The sequence below is a fragment of the Schistocerca serialis genome, chromosome 3 (assembly GCF_023864345.2).
Source record: "Schistocerca serialis cubense isolate TAMUIC-IGC-003099 chromosome 3, iqSchSeri2.2, whole genome shotgun sequence".
NCBI classification, from domain to species: Eukaryota; Metazoa; Arthropoda; class Insecta; order Orthoptera; family Acrididae; genus Schistocerca; species Schistocerca serialis.
This window is the reverse complement of record NC_064640.1, coordinates 136,853,586-136,879,683: the sequence shown is the minus strand read 5'-3', so window position 1 is coordinate 136,879,683 and position 26,098 is coordinate 136,853,586. Positions and strand designations below refer to the sequence as shown.

At 37.6% G+C, this 26,098-nt stretch overlaps 1 protein-coding gene and 1 pseudogene across 1 annotated transcript in view; one reads left to right on the top strand and one right to left on the bottom strand.

Annotated features, from left to right (window-relative positions):
* Nucleotides 1–26,098, top strand: part of LOC126469840 (uncharacterized) — a 314,945-nt gene that overhangs the window by 239,421 nt on the left and 49,426 nt on the right. The window contains exons 3-12 of the mRNA XM_050097134.1: nt 2,997–3,116; nt 7,575–7,718; nt 12,308–12,476; nt 12,608–12,721; nt 12,803–13,051; nt 18,709–18,828; nt 18,953–19,089; nt 23,553–23,766; nt 24,665–24,742; nt 24,829–24,933. Coding sequence (XP_049953091.1) covers nt 2,997–3,116; nt 7,575–7,718; nt 12,308–12,476; nt 12,608–12,721; nt 12,803–13,051; nt 18,709–18,828; nt 18,953–19,089; nt 23,553–23,766; nt 24,665–24,742; nt 24,829–24,933 — 1,450 coding nt within the window. The remainder of the gene's footprint in view (nt 1–2,996; nt 3,117–7,574; nt 7,719–12,307; nt 12,477–12,607; nt 12,722–12,802; nt 13,052–18,708; nt 18,829–18,952; nt 19,090–23,552; nt 23,767–24,664; nt 24,743–24,828; nt 24,934–26,098) is intronic.
* LOC126472135 (5S ribosomal RNA) lies at nt 13,248–13,367 on the bottom strand (annotated as a pseudogene).

Here is a 26,098-nt window from a genome sequence, read left to right as displayed (position 1 = left end):
CACTTACACACATCAAAAAACGTTTTGCATCACCCCAGTTCCCTGAACTCCTGAAGATAGACGTTGACTGTCGATATTGTATCACAGACACAGTCCTTCGACTGTTCAGAGATGTCACTAAACCCACACAAAGATGGAAACAACCAAGCATGAGCAGTGCCTATTAGACTGAGGGGGTCCGACAGCCTGCCAGTTCCAGTCATTCCACCAGGAACAAGGTACACGGCTCGTGTTGCCTGTAGTTCAACCATGCCTAGAAGGTCAATACCACAAATCGATCGCGTCCGCATTGTTAATTTGTGCCAGGGAGGGCTCTCAGCAAGGGAGGTGTCCAGGTGTCTCGGAGTGAACCAAAGCAATGTTGTTCGGACATGGAGGAGACACAGAGAGACAGGAACTGTCCATGACATGCCTCGCTCAGTGGATGACTGCTACCTACAGATTATGGCTTGGAGGAACCCTGACAGCTACACCTCCATGTTAAGTAATCCTTTTTGTGCACCCACAGGACGTCGTGTTACGACTCAAACTGTGCGCAATAGGCTGCGTGATGCGCAACTTCACTCCCTACGTCCCTGGCGAGGTCCATGATATCAACATCGCTCAGTTTGAGTGTCCAGCATGTTCCCCACACATGAACCCTATCGAACAAGCCAGGGATATATTGAAAAAGGCTGTTTATGGACGACGTGACCCACCACCCACTCTGAGGTATCTACACCAAATCGCCGTTGAGTAGTGGGACAATCTGGACCAACAGTTTCTTGATGAACTTGTGGATAGTATGCCACTACAAACACAGGCGTGCATCCCTGCAAGGGGACGTGCTACTGGGTATTAGAGGTGCCGGTGTGGACAGCAATGTGGACCACCACCTCTGAAGGTCTCGCTGTATGGTGGTACAACATGCAATGTGTGGTTTTCATAAGCAATAAAAAAGGGCATAAATGATGTTTATGTTGACCTCTATTCCAATTTTCTGTACAAGTTCCGGAACTCTCGGACCCTAGGTGATGCAAAACTTTTTCTGATGTGTGTATTTATGTATTTTATGCATTCGTGCATTTTGCATACTACAGATATCAATATCCTTTGTACAAAGGAATTTCTCCGCAAGAGCATTTAGCAGAAAAAGGGGCTGTGAAAATAGGCATCACAAGAATTCATTTCGGTTAGCAAATACTTGACCCAGTCTAATTCTCTACTTACGTAGTTTGTGTAACATCCCCACGTTAGTTTTAGAAGATGCTAATGAAAAGTAGTATAGCTGAGATACAATCATTGAACTGGGTGATTATAATTAAACTGCAGCTACTTACAGAGGTTCAGTGTGGCCTGTAATTATTGCATGTCAGCAAAAATTCCTAAATTTAGCACAGTGTCGGTCTTTTAATTTTGTACAAATATTGGGTGTGTAAATGACAACAACTCACAAATGGTTTGTGTTGTGGCGGAGACTGACATGTTTCAGTTTCAGCGTTTTCTTTGTATCTAGGAATTAATCTTCACTCTGCTATATTCATCCAACTCATTGTTTTTTATTTACTTTCTGGAATTTTACTGTCCTGTTATTTGACATTCTGGTTCCTCTGATTTCATAGTTTGATCTTTTAACAATATATGCTGTAAATCTATTTGACGTATGTTTAAATAAATGTAGTGTGTCTCAAGGATCATGGTCATGGTTGTAGTCAGAGTTGGTTTAAGTTATGCTGTGCTCACCTCAATGTGATTTTGAAGCCCTCCAATCTAATGTGACCCATACTCACTGCAAAGCTGACTGTAACATTAAATGTACTATTATAGCACACATGCTGAGTTTGTAGTGGTATTTTATAGCCTGCAGTACTGGTACAGGCAGTCATGTTAATAATTTTGACTCCTGTTTGCTAAATTGTTTTATCACTCTAGAAATATATCTTGCTTTTCTTCATTGTGTTGTAGTGCTTCCAACTCCAGCATAAGATCCTTGCCCACAAAAGCGTACAGTAAGTGTGTGCACAAAGTGTTTTGTGCAGACACTTTTTTAATTTGTTGAAAATATTCCAATGCTGCTTTTGCACTAGGGCCTATTGTGGTGTTGGGTAAGGGAGGATGTTGTCAGCATAAAGACAGTTGCCTCTGTTTTTGAAGAGGCGTTCCATCATTAAGTAGCAGAATCATCATCATCATTTTCTCAGACCTTTGTCCCACTCCAGTGTGGGGTCAACCCTGTTACTATGGATTTGGTGATGTTAGTGTCAGAGGGTGTCTGGATGCCCTTCCTTTCACCACCCTGTAACCCCCTATCACCCTACCTGCCAGGACGGAATTAGTGTACCCCAGCTGTCTGCACCTAGTGTTAGCCATGAAAGAGTGCAAACGTTTTTCAAATGTCTGTAAATTGTGTAACTGAGGCGGGACGTGGTGACCAGCCCAGTATTCACCTAGTGGGATGTGTAAAACCGCCAAAAAACCACATCCAGGCTGGCCGGCACACCAGCCCTTGTCGTTAATCCACTGCGTGTATTCGATTCAGGGCTGGCGCACCTACCAGAGTCCAGGAAGCAGCGCATTAGTGCCCTTGGCTAACTTGGTGGGTATCATTAAGTAGCAGAATACAGTTCTGAATATTGGGAGTCAAGAACTAACTTTGGTGATCCTTTGTATTAATATATGATGTCCAGAAATCCATTACACTTTTTTTCGGTGTTGTAATACAAGGAACTCAGGATTCAGAGGTGTGAATTCGAAGGTCACCACAGGTGGTCCATGGCTCATGCAGGGAAGAGAACAAATTTCATTGAATACAAGTTTTATAATCAAAATGGAAATATGTTTAAGGTTTCTATTTATGATACGCACAGATACTTCTAAATTATTAATTTTTTGTTTTTCATCTTACAGAATACGAAATACTCTTACACATACCCACTAATCTCCTACCGTTAACCTATTACCTGTACATACAGAGTGTTAATATGATGCACATTCTATGTAATGCAAATTTGTTTCAGTCATGTAACACAAACTTCTTCATGGCTGCCACCAGCTGAAACTTGGACAGACAGGGGTAATGGCTTCCCTTATGGATGGGAGGAAGCCATTGACACAAATGGAAAGACATATTTCATCAAGTAAGTGCAAGGTTAAAAACTGGTATACCAAAGTTGTATTTTGTAAATTACATAGTGGACATTTACAGCTCAGCACCTCAACTGTTCAGTGAGTTGTTACTTTTATTCCTAAAATTACGTAATTACGTTATTCGTATTCCCCATAGAGGTATGTGTGGCGCGTGGAAAGAAGTCAAGAATGTAAATTTTAAGTGCAGTACAACAAAATGACTCAATATTATGAAATAATATTGTTTTATTGTGCTGATATTAATTATAGAATAACCTAAAATATTAATTTTAAGAGTTTCTGTGCTAATACTCTTCAATGGGGAGAAGGAGTTGTCCAATAGGATTTTCTTTATTTCATTATTAAGCTCCACTGTCCTACCTGTAAGACATTTAATATGCTCTGGTAGGCTGTTTAATGAACAAATGTAACCCTCAGTTGCATCAGATACACTATAATTTCTTTTCTTTGGTGGGAACAGCCTATTTTTGGGCATAGCTGATCTGAATTCTTGAAGTCTGTTCATAATTGCCAGTAGCTTGACAATATACAGGATGGCCCATTTATCTTGACCACCCTAAATGACTATTTGACCAGATGCAAATTACAAAATGTTTCAAGCAAATGTTCTTTGGCCATCAGGGAGACATCAATCAGCATGATTGCCTTCATTGTAGCCTTTTTTTACAAACATATGAACTTTTTTAAATAGCACCCTGTATTTTTTATTCAGTAATTCATTTCCTTTCCTGAAGACCTATTGAGAAATGTATCACAGTGTACCATTCACTGAAACACAACGTTATTAATTACATAACACAACATTGACTTTGAGCCTGGGATCACAAACTCGTCCTCTTGCTGGAGTTGTCAGAAAACAAATGAAAACCAAGTAAAAATATAACACAAAATTGACTTTGACTCTCCTGCACCATTGCCCAGGAGTAGAACATTCAAAGGTGCTCAAAGTGGTGACCCTGGACACTGATACACTGGTGCACTCATTGAATGAAAGAATTGTTCACTGCTTCCAGTGTTGCCTGCTGCAGAGAATTGCAAGCAAGCACAATACATTCTTGCATGTCCTCTGGAGTTGTTGGAATATCATGATAGACAATGTCTTTAATGTATTCCCAAAGAAAAAAGTCCAGAGGACTTAAATCAGGAGATCTAGCATTCCAAGTAACTGTTCCTCCTCGACCAATCCATCTGGCAGGATACCTTTGGTTCAGGACATGATGTGCATGCAAGGCATTCAGTACTGGACATCCATCGTGTTGATACCACATAAGCATTCTAGTTCTTAGCAGCACTTCATACAGAAAGAATTCATCTGAGGAGGTTGGCATATGCTGTGCCGTTTAGACTACCATTAATGAAATAAAGGCCAGTAATTGTAGTACCGAGCATCCCACACCAGGCGTTAACTCTCCATTGATGCTGATGTTCCACCTGTCTAAGCCATCATGGGTTTTTGCTGGACCAATAATGCATGTTCCTTGTATTTACCTGTCCTTTGTTTGAGAACGAACAATCATCAGTAAATAGAACATTGGAGAAGAAGTTCAGGTTGGCGAGGATTGCTGCTGTGCCCGCTGGACAGAAGTGTACACGATTCTGGAAACTATTCCCATGGAATTCTTGATGTAGGTGTACATGGTAAGGATGGAACTGGTGACATGTAAGAAAACGATGTACACTGGTTTTAGGAATGCCAATCTCATGTTCAAGCCGTCGTGTGCTCACATGTAGATTCATAGCAGCAGAAGCGAGAACAGTAACTTCTGCAGCTTCGTCTGTGTGAGTGCAATGACGATTGTATTGTTGTGAGTTGAAACTTCCCATTTCAATGAAGCATCACAACAAGACAAGAAAACATCCATTGGGTTCTTGTCAGGATATCACTCTCTGTACAGTTACGCTGCCTGCGTAGCTTTTTGTCTATCTTCGACAATAACAATAATAACAACAACAACAACAACAACAACAGTAAAAGAAACATTATGTAGATGCAGTTTGTAGGAAGGACAACCTTTACTCTATGCATACTCTACACAACAGTATTTAAAAGAATTAAACTACAGTACTAAATGTACTCGTACATAAGAAAACAGTATTGCAATTACTGTTATGCTAACTTACATTCCCCATAGATGAGTAGCATTTCTACCTTCTCTCCATTGGTGTACATTCTATTCGCACAAATCTTCAACTGACGATGATTGACAGAATGATGGGTATGCATTCTACTTATGTTTACATTTGTCCTCTGTCAACGTCAGCGCGTGGATGTGTTCCATTACCCCAAGTACCTGCACTAAGCACTGGGAGAGTCAACATCAATGTTGTGTTATGTAATTAATAACATTGTGTTTCAGTGAATGGTACACTGTGATACATTTTTGAATAGGTCGTTTGGAGAGGAAATGAATACTGAATAAAAAATACAGGGTTCAATTTAAAAAAGTCATACCGCTGTTCATACCTTTATAAAAAACAAAGCTACAATGAAGGCAATCATGCTGATTGATGTCCTCCTGATGGCTAAAGAACATTTGCTTGAAACATTTTGTAATTTGCATATGGAGAAACAGTTATTTAGAATGGTAAAGATAAATGGCACACCCTGTATATTAAAGTATTTTACTTTGGTTTGGTTTTTCTACAGTTTTTCTCTATGGTGAGAGACTTAAAAACGCAACTGAAGAAACTGAATTACTTTTTTAACATTTCATGCACAGTGTGGCGATTATATTGGAAGGACTGGTTTTGATTAGTGCAGTTGATCACTGTTCCAGAAGAGCAGCTGTAGGAGTGTACTGTTTAGATTAATGGTGGAAAAGTGTGTGCAATGCTTAAATTGTCAGGTGATACTAATTTACACTGGAAAACTGTAAAATTAATTCTACTTTGCATTAGTTTTTGTTTAGTAATAGCAACTAACATTTTTTTTAAAATTCCACATCAAAAGTGGTAATGAGGAGGAGGAGGAGATTAATGTTTAATGTCCCGTCGACAACGAGGTCATTAGAGACGGAGCGCAAGCTCGGGTGAGGGAAGGATGGGGAAGGAAATCGGCTGTGCCCTTTCAAAGGAACCATCCCGGCATTTGTCTGAAGCGATTTAGGGAAATCACGGAAAACCAAAATGAGGATGGCCGGAGACTGGGTTGAACTGTCGTCCTCCCGAATGCAAGTCCAGTGTTTTAACCACTGCGAAAAGTGGTAATAATTGAGACTGCAACTAAATTAGTACCTTGATATATATGCAGAAAGTTCATAATGACCACCTACTTCTTAATTTCACAAAAGTTCATCAGCACAGTCCTAGAGGCAAGAACTTTGATTTTCTGTTGTTAACATCATTTTTATTTTTACTCTGCTTAATTTACTAGATATTTTACTTGTAGCATTGACAAATTAAAGTGTTCTATGTGGACACCATGTTATTTTTGCATTAATGTAGCTGAAATAAAGGTAAACAAGAAAAAGAAAAAAGTGAACAACAGAAGCTTAAAAGGTGAGCTTTATGTACAACTACTTGACTATTGTCGTAAGATTGCACATCGTCTACATCTACTTCCATATGTAGGGTATGTTCTGTTTTGTTATTATCTGTCATTCCACTCATCTTTTTCTCCAATATGACGGTTTCACCAGTCATCTTGTATGCTGTATTTAGCCGGCCGAAGTGGCCGTGCGGTTAAAGGCGCTGCAGTCTGGAACCGCAAGACCGCTACGGTCGCAGGTTCGAATCCTGCCTCGGGCATGGATGTTTGTGATGTCCTTAGGTTAGTTAGGTTTAACTAGTTCTAAGTTCTAGGGGACTAATGACCTCAGCAGTTGAGTCCCATAGTGCTCAGAGCCATTTGAACCATGCTGTATTTAATTGTGAATCACTTGGCATTAGCAGTTTGAACATTAGAGCTGTGCCGGCCGCTGTTGTCGAGCGGTTCCAGGCACTTCAGTCCTGAACCACGCTGCTGCTACAGTCGCAGGTTTGAATCCTGCATTGGGCATGGATGTATGTAATGTTGTTAGGTTAGTTAGGTTTAAGTAGTTCTAAGTCTAGGGGACTGATGACCTCAGAAGTTAAGTCCCATAGTGCTTAGAGCTATATGAGAGCTGTGCCAATTGGAAATCATGTGTGCCTCTATTACGCTGATGTTAGATTAAAATAAATGAAGTAACAGTAATGAAAATGTAAATATTAAAAAGAGTTGGACCAGAGCCTCAGAATATTTTCATCTTCAGGGGCCGGCAGAAGGTTTCCATGATCATTTACAATTTGTTAGTGGGAACTGATGGCAACACCTGCTGACCAACTGCTTAATATCTACAAATTTTTTCATAGTAATCCAGACATTTGGATTATGGGGAAAAATTATGTTTTACCCCTTGCACTTTCCTCAGCTGTTTTGTTTTTCATGTTGTTTAAGACTTCAGAGTAATTTAAGTTCTTTTTTGCAGTCATCTCAATAAAACTACAACATATGAAGATCCTCGTAAAGACTGGACAGAGGAACCACCTCAACCAAGAGAAGTGGAACTCAGCCGTCATCCTGAGTTGGGCTTCGGTTTTGTTGCTGGGAGTGAAAAACCTGTTATTGTAAGGTTGGTTAAACTGAAACAAATGTTTTCTTGCTGCCAGCAAATATATCTTGCATGGCATAATCTGCACAAATGCCATGTAGATGCACATGATCTTACATGCAGTATTACTTCATTTGATTTCAGATGATTTTGCATACTGTTTAAATTACTGAATGTATGTATGCTGTTACGTATGTAGCAAATTTCTAGTTTTTCGGTGTACAGCAATTAAGAAGTACTGTGCAAGCTTCAACTATCAAAGAAGATTTATTTTTCCCCTTCACTCTACATCAAACCAAAAGATTCATTGCAGAAATAATCCTTAGGTAGTGATGAAATCATTCTGACATATCCTCTCTGTCACTAGTATTTGTCCACCAAGTTAGAAAGAAGATTCTCTGTCAAATTTGGAAAGTAGGATAGCAGATGGAAGTCAGTTTCTACTTTATTAATACATTACTTACTGAGGCTTATTGAAAAAATAGCATGAGAACAAAACAATAAATAGTATTAAGTATGCAGGTATGTGAATTGTTTAACAACACATATTTATCTTGCAGGATCCTTGTGCAGTAACTTTCAGTACTGACAATCTGTACTCACTGTACTAAAGCATTTGTTGACTATCTGATACATTTATTTGGAAAACTCATTTTATTTAATTCTTTAGAGCATAACAAAATAAAACCAATTTGAAAAGAGCATTTTAATCAGTTACATATTGATCATTTGTGTGTACAAATAAGTGATAGCTGTAAGCTACCAGGTCCTGTGAATACAGAGAACAATGCAAACCATACAAGACACAGTCACATCTCTAAGGTCATTTGCAAAAGTCCATTGCTAGATTTTCAAGGCATTTCATCTATATGCTGCATATAATGTATTTTTCATGCTCTGTAAATATCACTTAAAAATGAGGTGCTCACTTGAAGGTTCCACAGTGAATCAGGTTGTTATGAAAGTAATGTTTAATGAACTAATACAGAATCCAGAGATTGTGCCAAGAAATGTATATCAAACAGTGAAAAATGTGAAAGATGTTCAGTGCTTCTGTGTGAGATCTTAAACACACTTAAAAGTTCTAAAAATCAATAAATAAGATTTGTTTGGATATGTTATGTCAATGTATTAATCAGTCTGTAAGATGAGGATTGCAGGAATAATAATTTGATGTTCATGCCCAAAACTTTAATTTGGTAAACCAGTTTTGAGATACGCACTGTGAACACAATGCTTCTACCTACAGATACTTTTTATTAGCCCAGGTAATCAATTACATTTTCAGAATCTGCAGTACAAGTCAGGTGATGTTATTTTCTTCGTTTTTCACATTAAAAATTGACAAATATATTTTCTTTCATTCTTGTGGTTTCCTCATCTGAAATTTAATTCTTATGTGGATAAACTACTGCAAGTTGCTAATAATGAGTGTTTATTGCATAAATAATAAAGTATTAGGAACTGTCACCAGTTTAGTCAAAGAAAATAAGAATGTTAATTTAACAAATGAGGACATTAAATGTGAGATACATTCAACTTGATCAATACCACCTCAAAGAAAATAACAAATTTGAGTCCATCTGTTCCAAAAAAAAAAAAAAAATCAAAATTCTAAATTTAACATCCTGAAAACTGGACACTGTAAGCTGTTACATAATTTTAGATGAGATAAATAAAATGACATTAATAATCATACAGTAGTGTTTTTCCTGGGTATTTATGATGTGATATTTTTGTAAATGGCCACAATCAGTTTACATAGAAATATCCATGATTCTCTTGGTGAACTGGCTATGGACTGTGGTACTTGTCTGTATGTAGTTCTCTTGGATGCATTTTTGGCACACTAGTGCTTCCATGTTCTGAAAAGGGGAAATGACTGTCCAGGATACACTCTTGTCCTGTACCAGATCTAAACATACCATTGTGTCCTCTGTGATGAGAAATCCATTCATACCAAACCTCATAAGCAGATTTTACAAATAATTTTTGACCCAAAATTATTCCCTCCTCCCTCTTATTTATATGAATTTCCAAGAATGGTCTCTAATCTCCCAAATCTTTCATTTTAATTTTACTTCTTAAAGCTAATTTGAATTCTTTAATTTTCATCTTATCATTTCTTAAAATGCTAACATCATCTACATATAACAAAACATTAACCTTAGTGTTACAGATCCTGCAAGTTTGCAGACACACATCAGCACTCCACTGAACAAAGCCTAGATCTTTAACAGCCTTGTCAGACATTAAATTCCAAGATCTTGAGGCCCACTTAAACCATAAATTGCTTCGTTTACCTTACCTACAATACCTGGTTCACATTAAATCCATTTCATGTCTGTACATAAATATCTTTATCTAAATTTCCATTCAGAAAAATGGCTGTTGCATCCATTTGATTTGCAGTCAATTTTTCTTGATTCCCGACAGCAAGTAATGGTCTCAAAGATGTCAGCCTTGCTATAGGAGCATATGTTTATGATAGTCAAACCCTTTTCTCTGAGAACAGCCACGAGCAACTAGTCCACCTTTATAATTACTAATGTTAGAAGCATTGTACTAATTTTGTTATTGCCAAATTTGATTATCATGCAAATGTTACAGAAATTCTTTTGTGAACTCAAATGGGAATCCCTGGAGGGAAGATGATGATCCTTTCATAGAAATCTATTGAGAAAGTTTAGAGAACCAGCATTTGAAGCTGATTACAGAACAATTCTACTGCTGCCATATTACATTTTGTGTAAGGATCACAAAAATACGATAAGAGAAATTAGGGCTCATGCGGAAGCATACAGATAGTCATTTTTTCTTTGTTCTGTTTGTGAGTGGGACAGGAACAGGAATGACTAGTTGTTGTACAAGGTACCCTTTGCCAAGCACCATATAGTGGTGATTATTGGTGTAGATGTAGATGTAAATGTAGAATGTTGCCTATATCATCATGTTTCACTTTAACAACCCACTTAATGTCTGTAGCCTTCTTGTTTTTAGGTAATTCACAAACTATTGAGGTTGTGTTTCCATTTATTACTCTCATCTCTTCTGCTACAGCATGAAGCAATTCTTCTTTATCTGATTTGCTGTACATGTCACTATAAGTCTCTGGGACAGGCTTGATGTACATTTCTGCGTTCAGTGCTAATACAGCATAGTCTTCCATCCAAGCTGGACATTTTCTTTCTCTTACACATCTACAGATTTCATATCTTCAGCTTCATTAGCACTTGATATGGAGTCATTTCTGTAGTCATTAACATTTTCTTCATCCATGAGAACCTGACCATTTCTATCTTACTTGCAAGAGAACCAATCTTCATAACTAAAATCAAAACAATTTTTATCAAAATTGACATCTTTTCCAAGAATGATCTCTCATTTGCAAATGCCATAGCTGACTCTAGAATCTTTCAGGAAGTTTCATAGCTGACTCTGTTAACACAGTATCCACCCATGAAGCACTTCTTTATTCTGGAATCAAACTTCACAGCAATTGCTTCCCCAGGAGATTGCAAATGTGCAATGCAACCAAACACTTAAAGTTTCTCCAACCTTGCCATTTCGCCATATCACAGATTAGCCAGAATTGTCATTTTTAATGCATATATTATGTTTTGTTTATCAAGTAATTCTGTTTATCAAGAAACAACAGTCCATACTGCTTCTGACAGTAAGATGTTTCAAGTACTGTTCAACAACATGCATCAAGCCTCACATGTAATGTTCCTATTCATGGGCTCTCTCACTCCATTTTGCTGTGGCGTATATCTCATTATCAATTCATACTCAATTCCCTTCTCTTTAACGAAGTGTTTCATTTTGTTATACTAATATTCATGTCCATTATTGCACCAGAATCTTTTAATCCTCAAATTGAATCAGCAGTCACGACAGCTTCATACTGTTTGACATATTCCAATAGTTCTGATTTACTTTGCATCACGTATACAGCTGTGAATTGGGTGGTATAGTCATCTATAAATGTAATGTACTTCTTTGAGTAGTAAGATATGGGAGTAATAGGACCGCTGCTCTCACTGAGAGGAAGTTGTGAGATAGTCTAGGAATAAATAAAATATTTTTGATCAAAATTGGAAAATCTGTACTGCCTTTCTGTTGAAATACCTGACAAAATTCATTTCATCGAACTGCATTGCCTTCAAAACATTTCCTGTTTTTGCAGTGTTAATTTATATGTCTTTCAAGCATTTGCACTTTATCAGTCACTTTTAAGCCATTCACACCAGAGTCCAAGTACCAGGAAACCAATTCATTAAATGCACCACTCAAAACACAACACAGAATTTTCTATGTGTCCAGATTGACAACAGTTGTGACATTTAAAACTAAAATGTTTTTCTCCATCTGAGCTATGCTTTTAACTTTTGCCAGTATTAATGGCCGCATAGGGTAGCTGTGCGGTCTGAGGTGGCTTGTCACAGTTCGCGTGCAGTTTGTTTATTTTATTGTTGAAACTTTTGAATTAGTCTATGTTAAAGTTTCCACATTAATTGCTTTCTTTGAGCTGCTCATGTATGTGGTGTGAAAAATTTGTATCTGCCATTTTAGCAGTAATCGAAATAATGATTGTCCTTTGATTTCAGATTTGTTACTGAAGGTGGCCCAAGTGTTGATAAACTACAACCTGGAGATCAGATTCTCATTATTAATGGGGAAGATGTAAAGAAAGCTCCACGTGATCATGTAATCCAGCTTGTAAGGTCATGTAAAGAAACAGTTAAACTCACTGTTTGTCAGCCTCCTCTTGACAATGTAAGTTAAAGTATTCTTTCATGAAAACATTCTAAAGTATATGAAAGTTTGCATCCCAAATCATTTATTGCCCAAAAAATATGTTAAGGACTTAGTTTTAATGCTGATAATGGTGTGCTTATTCTCAACAGTCAGCTCGAAAATCTGCACTCCTCAGTGCAGCAAAAAAGGCGAAGCTGAAATCAAATCCTTCACGTGTTCGCTTTGCAGAGGGTGTTGTTGTGAATGGATCACCACTTTTTCCTGTAAGTGAACTTCCCCCCATTGAAGATATGTTAGATCAGACTCATTAGTAAATTACTTTTATGTTTTATTTTTGTTTGCAGCCATCTACATTTTCCTCAGGAGACTCATCTGTTCCTTTCATGCCTAATGTCTTGAAAGTATTCTTAGAAAATGGTCAAACAAAATCATTTAAATATGATTCAAATACAACAGTTAAAGATGTAGTAGATTCATTGCACCAGAAGCTTTGCATAAAAGCTATTGACCATTTTTCTCTGGTTGTTGAACATGTGAAAAGTTTGAGGAGGAACAAACTCACTTTGCTGGATCCTATGGAGCCCCTAGCAAGGGTAATTATACAATAAAACAAAAATTATGTCTTTATTTATTATTTATAATATATGTATTCCATAAATGCATAAGTGTAAGTAGGTCAATCAGATATGAAATGACTCGAGACATAAATTAAAATAAATGTCATGTGACACCACAACATGGTCAAAGTCTTTCAATTGGATGCCACTTCAATAACTTATGTGTCCTTAAAACCAATGGCACCCAGTTTTCCCTGAACAATCACCCATCCAAGTACTAGCCAGGCCCAACATTGATTAACTTCAGTGATCAGGTGGGAACCAGTGTTACCAATGTGGCAACACCATTAGCACTCAACACGTAAATACAAACGATTGCAAACAGCAACAATAGTTACTAATAATTATGCAATAAGCCATAAATCTTTTATTTTAACTTACAGTGTAACAATAAATGTACACAAAAACTGTGTGTTTATCATGACAACTGATAAAGTATTCAAAATAACTCTTTCACTCTGCCGGGAAATGTGTGTTTTAAGTAAAATTTCCTCACAGATTTAAAACAAAATGTTACCTTGGGTTTTGCAGGCCATGATACATGAAAATTTTCTCCAGTATTCAAAATGTGAAAGAGGTTAACATAATTTTATTTTATAACACATGTCCACCCCGATGCCGGCACGGTAGCTCAGCGTGTTCGGTCAGAGGGTTAGCTGCCCTCTGTAATAAAAAGACTGAGTTAATGGATCAACTACGAACTGAAACGGGTGTCTTACAACGTCTGCACCGAGCAGATACAATGAACGAAAGCGAACAAAAACGAGATAAACAAAAAAACAAACAAAAAACGTGGTCAGCGCGACGGAATGTCAATCCTAAGGGCCCGAGTTTGATTCCCGGCTGGGTCGGAAATTTTCTCCGCTCAGGCACTGGGTGTTGTGTTGTCCTAATCATCATCATTTCATCCCCATCGACGTGCATGTCACCAAAGTGGCATCAAATTGAAAGACTTGCACCCGGCAAACGGTCTACCCGACAGGAGGCCCTAGTCATATGATATTATTATTATTATTATTATTATTTTATAACATTTTGACAAACTTAAAAACTAATTAGTGATTTTTATTTCATAATTATAAGTGTACATGATGAGAAGTGTATGCCAAAACATTTGTATTTCTGTGAAAGATGTCACTCAAAAAGTGCAGTGGAATATGAAATAAGTAATTTTTAAAGTTATGTTTTAATAAATATGTATTTCTCTTGTGCATCTAATATTACTAGGCAGTGCAATGAAGATTACAACATGAGCCTACTCTGTACTTGCTTTTGCTCAAGCAAAAAAATACTCAAGTTCTCAGTAGAGCTCCTCCATCATTCTAGTGTTGTTGTTATCATACCAAGAGTTTCATGCTCTGCAGAGTAGTTTATGACATTGAGGTCATTCATTGCTCTAGATGTTTAAAAAGCTTACCCTCTTATATTCATGACAGCACTGTCCATTGCATCGTGGGACATAAAATATCTAAAATTATCTTTTTCTTTCTGTCTTTGGTGTAAGATTTTAACCAGTTAACCTGAGAGTCCATCATGATGAGCATTTTCTGGGAGTGCCTGGCTGCCTAAAATTTGAATGCTTTGAAAAAACTACAGATGACATCATTAAGTAATTTAATCTTATTATTTATAAATTCTAAGATATAGTCCTGTGAGAGAAAATAGCTTGATATAGGGAAACCTTATTCTGAAAACATACTCATCTATTGTTAATTGTGTTTAGGTTCACTAAGTATTCTGTAGTTCTGCTGTAGGGCTTACCGGACTTTCCTGGGGAAGTTTATGTATATATTTGTCCTTTGACCATTTTTGCACAATAGTATACAACACATCAAAAACAAAAAGTATGTATTGGACCACATACATGCAACATTTATTATCTAAGGATGGATAAATAAAGTAAATTAATCAATAAATATATCGGAGAGGGTTTCAATGTCACTTCCTCCTAAGGCATACCCAGGTCCTTAATCAATGCATCATCTCACTCAATATTTTTTTTTCATTTAATAACAAGCAAATATTTGACATATAAGAATAAAAATAATTTACATCACAAACAAATTACATTGATAATTATATTGCAGCTACAATGCAACTTTGTCCTATTTCATTTTCAACAAACATATACATGCCACCTACTTCCAATACTCCTTCATTCACAAACTTTACCTTTACCTTCTCCTTCTTTATTGGGCTAACTCCACCTAGTTTGCGATATAAAATAGGTATAACAGACCAATAAGAAAAACTAAGCAGAAACATTTTATTGGAAACACACAGGGTAAAATCAATGCACTCAGTATAGAGATGTTATAATAAAAATCCTTTTATTATCTTAGTTTAACATATTGTGACTGTTGTTATGTGTGTGGTTTCATATTATAAACAAGAATATTTTATTAGCCGACACACAATTGTAAAACCTTTTCATGTACTTTTATCTATGTAACATCATCTGTGATAAATCCTATATCATTGTATATGATGAGTTACAAGGATGGTAAATAAATTGAATTGAATACTCTGCTAAACCTATAATGTATTAGTACTATTATGAGCCAATACATTCACTTAAAATGTAAAATTATATCTCCAGTAGAAGTATTTTAAATACTGCTTTAATCTTTCTTTCCACTTCCAACCCCTTGATGTGTTCTAGTAATGCATTATGAAGTGCTCAGTCCAGTCACATATATGTGAGTACCACCTATCTTTGACATCAACATGCAGTAAAAACTCTCAGATGGCAGGTTACAGCATGAGCAGCAGAAGGTATATAAAGTGTGTTGTGGCGACGAGGAAATCAGTGCAGTCATAGTAGCAGTGCAAAAACAGAGTGATTTATCTGACATCCAAAACGGAATGATCATTGGCTTTTGAGTCACGGGGCAAGCAATTCCAAAATGGTAAAGTTTGTGAAGTGCTCACATCCCATCATGATTGAAGTACACAATACATGGCTAAATGTTACTATCCAAAACCAGTGCCGAGGCAACTGTGGTGCACCACGAGCTGTAGGTGAGAGTGGTGAACAGTGCCTGTGGGGAATGTCTGGGTGAATAAACATGCAACTGATAAGCAACTAACTGCCCAGATTAACAAAGGGGCTACCAATAGTGTCTCCACAATAACTTCTCAGTAAATGTTGCTGCATATGGGCCTCCACAGCCATTGCTGCATATGGGCCTCCACAGCCAGTGCCTGGTTCGTGCATCCGTGCTGACACTAGACGTGGTTACTCCATGGTATTTTGCAGTAGCTACTGTTTAATTATCTGTTACCAATAGTGTAATCAAACAGTAGTGAATCTCTTTGCTTATTTATGCACAATCATTATGTTGATTTATGTTCAGGTTCAACTGGCAGTACCTGCATCAAACATTTATCACCTGCTGATCTTCTTCGATTTTGCTATAATCTTTGCTGTTGCAAGCTTCCTGACAACAGCACCATTTGTGCACAATCTCACAGGGCCTCTAATGATATCCACTAGATCATTAATATGTATTGTAAACAGTAACTTCCCTATCGCACTACTTTGGGGTATTATCAAAATTGTCTTTATATCTATTGATTTTATTCCCAGATGAACAACAAGTGACTTCTGTCAGTAAGAGAGTCTTGCATCCAATCGTATATATGGTCTAATATTGGTAAGCTCTTATTTTGTTCATTCCTTATCAGTGTGGGACTGTATCAAATTCCTTCTCGAAGTCCTGGGGAAACAGCATCAACCTGAGTGCTGTTGTCTACAGTGCTCTGGATTTCACGGATGAACCAAGCAAGCTGAATTTCAGAGTTGACATTGACTTTTATGAAGGAGATCTTTGTTCTTCATCTGGCTGTGGTGGTCTAATGGGTAGAGCAGTTGACTCGGGGCTTGGAGGTGATGGGTCCAATCCCTGATATAGGTGGGGATTTCTCCATGTGGATGGGGATTTCTCCTTAGTCCAGCCCCTCCAGGATAGCCACAGGTCTGCTCAGCCTGCTATCAAATGAGTACCAGAGGAGTTTCCCTGGGGTAAAAGGTGGCTGGTGTGATGGGCCCACCACCTTCCCCTCCTAGTAAACTGATGAAAAGAGGCTGCAGTGTGTGTAAAACATGTTCCATACTTGTACGACAGATTGATACCTGCCTACATTTTCTGATGGCTAGCTACCCTTTATTGTTACAGTAACCTACGATAAATTACTGGTAGAAGGAGAGAAAGTTCTGTCAAATAACTTCTGTATAATCTCACAGGTATCTCATCTAGCCTAGATCAAATAAATGTGCCAAACAGTGGTTTAGCACATTTAGTTGATTTTCTGTGCCATTACTTTGGCATTCATGCAATAACTGAAAGAAGGAACCAGTTGTATCTAGTCGACACACACTTGAATAGGAAAGGTACTGTAAGTGTACATAACTTTTTGATACATTTTTGTTGATTGATAAAGTGATAGTTAATGACATGTAAAGCATGCCAGTGTTTGTACTGAGGCCTGATAATATAATTCACCTTCTTGAGAACTAATCCATAGAGCAAAGTTATTTTGAAAATAATCTAATACTCTACTAATGACATTGTAGCTGGCCTTCAACAATTTTTTGGAACTATTATCTATACCAGAAGACATTTTAATTTCCAATTTCTTTTAATTTGCTTGCAGTTATGGATCATACATTTATTTGAAACATGATAATGAAAAGTTCTGAGTGGAACACAAATAATGGAAGGAGTAAAGGTAGCAATTCACTGTAGAGTTGAAGCATTTAGTGACATTAGACATGTAAACAAGACTGTAAATATTGCTGAGCTATCATACGATGTCCTCCTATAGAGCTAATGTAAAAACACTCATGCTTGGCTAAATGGTATTGCCAATTGTGAGATAGTAGTAATGTGTGTCTTTTCAGGGTTACGAGGGACAGAAAGAGATATCACCACTTTATTGTAATACTGCTGGCTGGTTTATCGTATTTTGGCAGTCTCAACCAAATATGTAGTATCCATATTTTGATTTTCTTCAGTTTCATAATCCATCATGTTTGAATTTTGGGCTCAGTTCCTGTGCCTTTGGTTGTCAGTCAAAGGAGACACAAAATGTAAAATAAAAGAAAAAGGCCCACTGAGGATACTATGACTGTGGTAAAACATGTTTGAGTACTAAAGCAAAATAATTATTGTGTACCTGCAAAAAGGTAGACTCATCTTAATTCATTATTTCATGATCTGTTTTCAACAGTGATAACTTGTAAATAATGGGGGTAGGGATAGGAAGAAGGGAAGAGGAGGATGGAGGGAGACTGTGACTGAGGGGGAGGGGAGGGGGAGGAGGGGAGAGAGAGGGAGAGGAAGCATCACATTTAATTTGTACTGGCTGGGAGTGTTTTTTGTGAGTGCACTTTTGAGTACTTTTGTTAAAATCTCTGTGAAGCAAAAGGTTTAATATGAGATACATTTGATTTTGTGAAGCATGTCAGAGGCAACATGTTAGAATACAGGGCCATTAGGAAGACAAGCCATATAGATTTATGTTTTACATTATTTTGCAACATCTCCTATTTCTACCACCAGCACAAACCACACCACTGCCACCCAGAGCTGTTCTGTAGATAAATGATTGTTCTTTCATTTTCATTTCAGATAGCTGCTAGACCAGGTTCTCATAACCTGAGGTGCCTGTTCCGAGTATGTTTTGTACCTCGAGATGCTTGTGATCTGGCTCAACAAGATCTTATAGCTTTTGAATACCTTTATATGCAGGTATGAAAATGTAAAACAGAGATTCATTTGTGTGTTGGTACTTTTATTTTACATTTAAGACCCCAGTAAATGTATTACTGGATGTTTCTAATTTTTAAATGACTTTTGTGCATTTATTTTACAGTGCTGCAATGATGTTGTGCAAGAACGCTATGCACCTGAACTGAAATATGATATAGCACTACGTTTAGCTGCTTTACACATTTATCAGCATGCACTGTCCAATAATATGTCAGGGAAGATAACTGTCAAGGCAATAGAGTAAGTTATGAAAAAGTTTTAATATACCATTTGTTAGTGGTGGCCTTTCTTGATGCAGTGCTGTGTAGATATTCCAAGCTGTTTGGTAAATCATGTTACACTGTTCTGCTCAGGCTTATCAACTGTGTCAATCTGATATTTATTCAAATAATTTTGCTGTTCAACTCCCCAGTCATATGCAAAATTCAAGTTTCTTATATTAGTTGATTATTTAGCTTACAGTTTCTAGACATCACACTACTAAAAATTTCATAAGCACCACGCATGTTGTGCATGTTGTGATACATGGCAACATGTTCATCTTTAGCAAATCTCAAATGTTTAAATGAATAATGTTGGACCTTGGACCTTATATATATCTCTCTCTCTCTCTCTCTCTCTCTCTCTCTCTCTCTCTCTCTCTCTCTCTCTCTATCTCTCTCTCTCTGTGCTCCCATTCCCCCTCTCTCACTCAGACATGAAACTGTGTGTGTGTGTGTGTGTGTGTGTGTGTGTGTGTGTGTGTGTGTGTGTGTGTGTCACATTCATTCATTGCTAGTAATTTTCTCTCATTGCTAGATATCTTGCTGTAATGAAACTTCCAGAGAGATCTAATGATCTGAAAAACCTAGACCATTTACCTCTGTTCCCTTTCAAACACTATAAATGTTACCCTGCCTGCATGGTGGTCTCTCTTTCCTGAGAGAGAGGATATTGTGGAGAATGCCAGTGCCGTAGTTTAAGGCTGTTTCGAGACTTAATATTTCACACTACAACAGTTTTTAAGCTGATTTTGAATGTATATACTTTATCTGTCAGACAATCTATATCCCTTAGTAAACACCCATGCTCTAGGGGTAGCATCTTTCAAAATGTCCTCAGTCCCGGATTCAAACCCTGCCGCTGCTTAAATTTTGAATAAAAATCATCAGCAATGGCTGCAGAAGACTTCCAGCATAAGAAGTCACTCTTATGCAGCCAGAGTCCTTGTCAAAAAGAGCGAAGGAGCAGACAGAGGTTCAGGGCACTCTCTTGCCCACTAAAGCCAAGGGAATTGGCTATGATCAACAGCATGAGGATGTAGAAGGCAATGGAAATGACTGCATTAAAGACACTCAATGTGTGCCCACAGAACATGTGGCCTGTAATTGGAAACCTGTCATGATGATCTCTCCATTGGCGAAAGATTCCGGACTAGCCTCCCATTTGGATCTCCAGAGGGGACTGCAAAGGGGGAGGTGAACATGAGAAAAACATTGAATAACCAATGAAATGACAACATTCTATGAAATGAAATGGGGCATGGAATGTCAGATGTCTGAAAGTGTTAAGTAAGCTAGAAAATCTGAAAAGAGAAATATCAAGGGTCAACGTAGATGTAGTGGTGGCCAGTGAAGTGAAATGGAAAGAAGACACGGATTTCTGGTCAGATGAATATAGGGTGATATCAGCAGCAGCAGAAAATGGTATAATGGTAGTAGGATTCATTATGAATAGGGAGGTAGGGGAGAGAGTGAGTTACTGTGAACATTTCAGTGATAGGGTTGTTCTCATCAGAATCGAAAGCAAATCAACACCAACAATGATAGTTCAGATATACATGCCGACACCGCAAGCCAAAGATGAATAGATAGAGAAAATATATAAGGATATTGAACAGGTAATTCAGTACATAAAGGAAGATGAAAATCTAATAATCATGGAGGATTGGATTGTGGTTGTAGGAGGAGGAGTAGAAGAAAGTGCTGCGGGAGAAATTGGCTTGGTGCTACGAATGAGAGAGGAGAAAGATTAATTGAATTCTGCAGTAAATTTTAGCTATTAATAGCGAATACTCTGTTCATCAATCACAAGAGGAGGAGGTATACTTGGAAAAGGAGCTGGGAGATACAGGAAGATTTCAGTTAGATTGCGTCATGGTCAAGTAGAAATTCCGAAATCAGATATTGGATAGTAAGGCATATCCAGGAGGAGATATAACACTCAGATCACAATTTAGTAGTGATTTAAGAGTAGGCTGAAGTTTAAGAGACTAGTCAGGAAGAATCGATGTGCAAGGAAGTGGAATACGGAAGTACTAAGGAATGAAGAGGTACACTTGAAGTTCTCTAATGCTGTATATACTGTGATAATGAATAGTTCAGTAGGCAGTTCAGTTGAAGAGGAATGGACAACTCTAAAAAGAGCAATCACAGAATTTGGAAAGAAAAAACAGGTACAAAGAAGGTAATGGTGAATAAACCATGGATAACAGGAGAAATATTTCAGTTGATCAATGGGAGAAGAAAGTATAAAAATGTTCAGGAAAATTCAGGAATGGAGAAATAAAAGCCACTTAGGAATTAAATAAACTGGAAGAGCAGGGAATCTAAGATGAAATGGCTGAACAAAAAATGTGAAGGAATTGAAAAAGAAATGGCTGTTGGAATGACTGACGCAGCATACAGGAGAGTCAAAACGACCTTCAGTGAAATTAAAAGCAAAGGTGGTAACATTAAGAGTGCAATGGGAATTCCACTATTAGATGCAGATGACACGGTGGATAGGTGAAAAGAGCACATTGAAGGCCCCTACAAGGGGGAAGACTTGTCTGTTGAAGTGATAGGAGAAGAAACCGGAGTCGATATAGGAGAGATAGAGGATCCAGAATCAGAATCTGCAAAAACTTTGGAAGAGTTAAAATCAAATAAGACAGTGGGGATAGATAACATTCCATCAGAATTTCTAAAATCATTGAGGGTAGTGGTAGCAAAATGACTACTCACATTGGCGTGTAGAAGGCATGAGTATGGCTGTATACCATCAGACTTTCGGAATAACGTCATCCTCAGAATTCCGAAGGTTGCAAGAGCCAACAAGTGCGAGAATTATTGCACAATCAGCTTTACAATTCATTCATTCAAGTTATTTACAAGAATTATATACAGAAGTATGGAAAAGAAAATTGAGAATATTTTAGATGATGATCAGCTTGGCTTTAGGAAAGATAAAGGCACCAGAGAGGCAGTTCTGAGAGTGCGGCTGATAATGAAAGCAAGAGTAAAGAAAAATCAAGACGTTTGCATAGAATTTTTTTGACCTCCAGGAACTGTTCGATAATGTAAAATGGTGCAAGATGTTCGAAATTCTGAAAAAAAATAGGGGTAAGCTACAGGGAAAGAAGGGTAATATACAATATATACAAGAACCAAGAGGGAACAATACGCGTGGAAGGTCGAGAACAGAGTGCTCAGATTAAGAAGGGTGTAAGACAGGGATGAAGTTAAGGACTTCTACTACCTAGGCACCAAAATAACCCAAGACAGATGGAGCAAGGATGATACAAAAATCAGACTAGCACTGGCAAAAAGAACATTCCTGGCCAAGAGAAGTCTACTAGTCTTAAATATAGACCTTACTTTCAGGAAGAAATTTCTGAGAATGTACATTTGGAACACAGCATTGTATGGTAGTGAAACATGGACTGCAGGAAAACCAGAAGAGAATCGAAGAATTTGAGACATGGTACTACAGAAGAATGTTGAAAATTAGGTGGACTGATAAGGTAAGGAATGAGGAGGTTCTCCACAGAGTCAGCAAGGAAAGGAATATATGGAAAATGGAGAACACTGACAAGAAGTGGTGACAGGGTGGAAGGACATCTGTTAAGACATCATGTAATGCTTTCATGGTACTAGTGGTAGCTGTAGCGAAAGACAGAGATTGGAATACTCCCAACCAAATAATTGAGGACATGTGTTGTAAGTAATACACTGAGATGAAGAGGTTGGCACAGGAGAGGAATTTGTGGCAGGCTGCATCAAACCAGTCAGAAGACTGATAACTCAAAAAAGAAAAGGAAACTATCAGTGAGATTTATAGGTACGTATTCCCCTCTTTTATGAAATATGAATATATTCAGAACAGGATAATTCAGAATGGTCTGGCTTTTAATTTTGCATTTGTAAAAGCCATTATTGTTCACTTATTAGACTGAGTTGTTAACAAATTTTGTTAGGGAACAGATGCTGTTATGTTTTTTGGTGGTATTGCTAACACCAAACTGTTAAAATAGGTGCATGTAATTACTTGCTGTTTAAATTATGAATGATCACCAAAACCAAATACTGATGGAAATGTGTAAAATATGTTGACTTGAGTTCTTTGTCTTCAAAATTAGCAAGTATTCTTATGGCAGAATTTACTGAAGCTTGTGTATTTAAAAGATACAAAAGATAAAAGAAAACCAGTTACTACCTTTTACAAAATGTTATTTCTGTCTTACTCTGTTGATACTTCTGCATTGATCAAAAGAATACTTTCTGAATCTTCACAAAAAGTGAACTAACTATGCCTCAGTAAACACTGAGTGCAGTAAAATTCAGTACAACAATGTGAATAAAAGTAATAGAAATGATTATTACCATTAAAAATCTGTGTATTCTCTTAAAAATAATCATGGAAAAACTGTGCATCAGTATTTAACTAATATTCATTTTCCACAGGCGTGAATTTGGCCTTGAAAGGTTTGTTCCTGTTTCACTCATAAGTACAATGAAGAGGAAGGAGCTTCGTAAATTGATTGGCCATTTTCTTAAACTTAACAACAACCTTTCTCCATCAGGACAGAAGAGTCTTACAAGTTTGCAGGCAAAGCTGTATTATCTTAATATTATTAGTGAATTGCCAAGCTATGGAGCTAAATGCTTTTCAATAAATGTAAGAACATTTTTAATTTTATATAAATAACTTATGCGTGTACATGTAAGGGTGGGGTAGCTGTTCAGTACTTAATTTTCAAATTATAGCATTTTTTTAAATATTCTCTGTAACAATATTATGAGAAGGAAAGCTGCTACTCACCATATAGTGGAGATGCTGAGTCACAGATAGGCACAGCAGAAAGATTTTCACCCTTAAAGCTTTTGGCCAATGGCCTTTGTCAATGATAGACACACACACACACACACACACACACACACACACACACACACACACACACTCATGCAAACACAACTCACACACGACTGGAGTCTCAGGCAACTGAAACCACAAAAACCACACTGTTGCAGTGTGGTTTCAGTTGCCTGAGACTGCAGTCGTGTGTGTGAGTTGCATTTGGATGAGTGTGTGTGTGAGCGCGTGCGTGTGTGTGTCTGTTGACAAAGGCCATTGGCCAAAAGCTTTAAGTGTGAAAATCTTTTTGTTGTGCATATCTGCGACTCAGCATCTCCGCTATATGGAGAGTAGCAACTTTCCTTCTCATAATACTGTTACATTCCATCCTGGATTTTCCATTTTTTGATTTAATATTCTCTGGCTATTTTAAATGCAGACGCTGTCTATTGAAACTCTTCATTGTTGCTTGTAAAAAAATCTCTGAAATATGGTCAGTTATGGTAAAAAAAGTAATATGTGCATTTTTTTATACAGCTGAATTTGGTACACTAGTGTAAACTATAATGGGGAAACAAACAAATTCTGATCATTTTTAAATGATGTTGTTTATAACATGATAATTTATAATATAATTGTAGTATATTATGCTTATTGTAAAACAAATAACTAAGCAGAAAGTGAAGTACAAACTACAGTACTCTTTGTTTTTCTTTTTAAGGACATGAGCATTGAACGTGTCATTTTAGTCAGCCCTAAATTTGGAATCAGTCAGATAACAGGTTTGAGGAACAGTGTTGTAAGTATTAGTATTCTGTATTTGATATTTTATTCATTATGCAGATCTGTTTTGAAATTGATTTAAAGCAAGACAAATTGTTACAGCCTGTTCCACTGGCTGACATAGAGCAAATGAGCCAGATCACAGTAAAGCGAGAAGATGAAATAACTCGCTGTGTAAAAATTCATTTTCCAGAGTCAGATAAAAAGGTAAGCTACGGCTGTTGATATGTTGGAACCCCAACTAGTATAGGTATAATTAATATCTAGCATTGATTATGTGCTCCCATAATTCCAGTAACTTTGATTTATTATATTTTTACAAAGTTAATCTCCCTAGTCTGAAATCGTAACAAGATAGTTGTGCTGCATAATCATTGAATAAATTGAGTTCTTCCTGTGAGATACATTGTGTATCATGCACTCAAATACGAGGGTAATCCCAAAAGTAAGGTCTCCTATTTTTTTCTAATTAAATAGACCTGTCTATTTCTACAATGGTTTAGATCAGTTTACAGCTTGAACATTTAGCTATTTTTCGACATAATCACAATTTCTGTTGATGCAGTTTTGTAGACGCTGTGGCAGTTTTTGTATGCCCATGTCGTACCAGCTTGCTGCCATGCTCTTCAGAAAGTTATGAACCTCTTCTTTCACCTTGTCGTCAGAGCTGAATCGTGTTCCGGCCAAATGTTCTTTTACCCTAGGGAACAGGTGATAGTCACTGGGCGCCAAGTCAGGACTATAGGGTGGGTAGGTGATTATGTTCCACTGAAACTGTTGCAGGAAAGCAACAGTTTGTCAATTGATGTGTGGGCGAGCATTTTCATGGAGAATGTGTACGCCCTTGCTCAACGTTCCTCTTCTCCAGTTCTGAATTGCCTGTTTTAGTTTTTTCAGAGTCTCACAGTACCTGTCAGCATTAATTGCGGTCGGTCCCAGTGGGCATAAAGTCGGCCAGCAATACCCCTTTCCGATCCCAAAAAACGGTTGTCGGCAGACTGTGTTTGTTTGAATTTCCACGGCTTTGGCGAAGAAGGATGGTGCCACTGGCATGATTGTTGCTTGGTCTCAGGTGTAAAGTGGTATGCCCAGGTTTCGTCACCCATGACAATTGAGTCCAGAAAGTTCAGCTGCACGGCGGTGAAGAAATGTGCAGGAAGCGTCAGCTCATTGCCACATGTGGTCCTCAGTCAGCATGTGTGGCATCCATCTTGCGCACACCTTCCGGTAGTTCAATGTTTCTGTTAAAATTCTGTGAGCGGTGCTTCGGGAAACCTCAGGAACCAATGTGCAGAGATCATCCAGGGTGATCCACTGATCTTCACGCATGCTTTGCTCAACCTTCAACACTGTCCCCTCAGAAATTGATGGT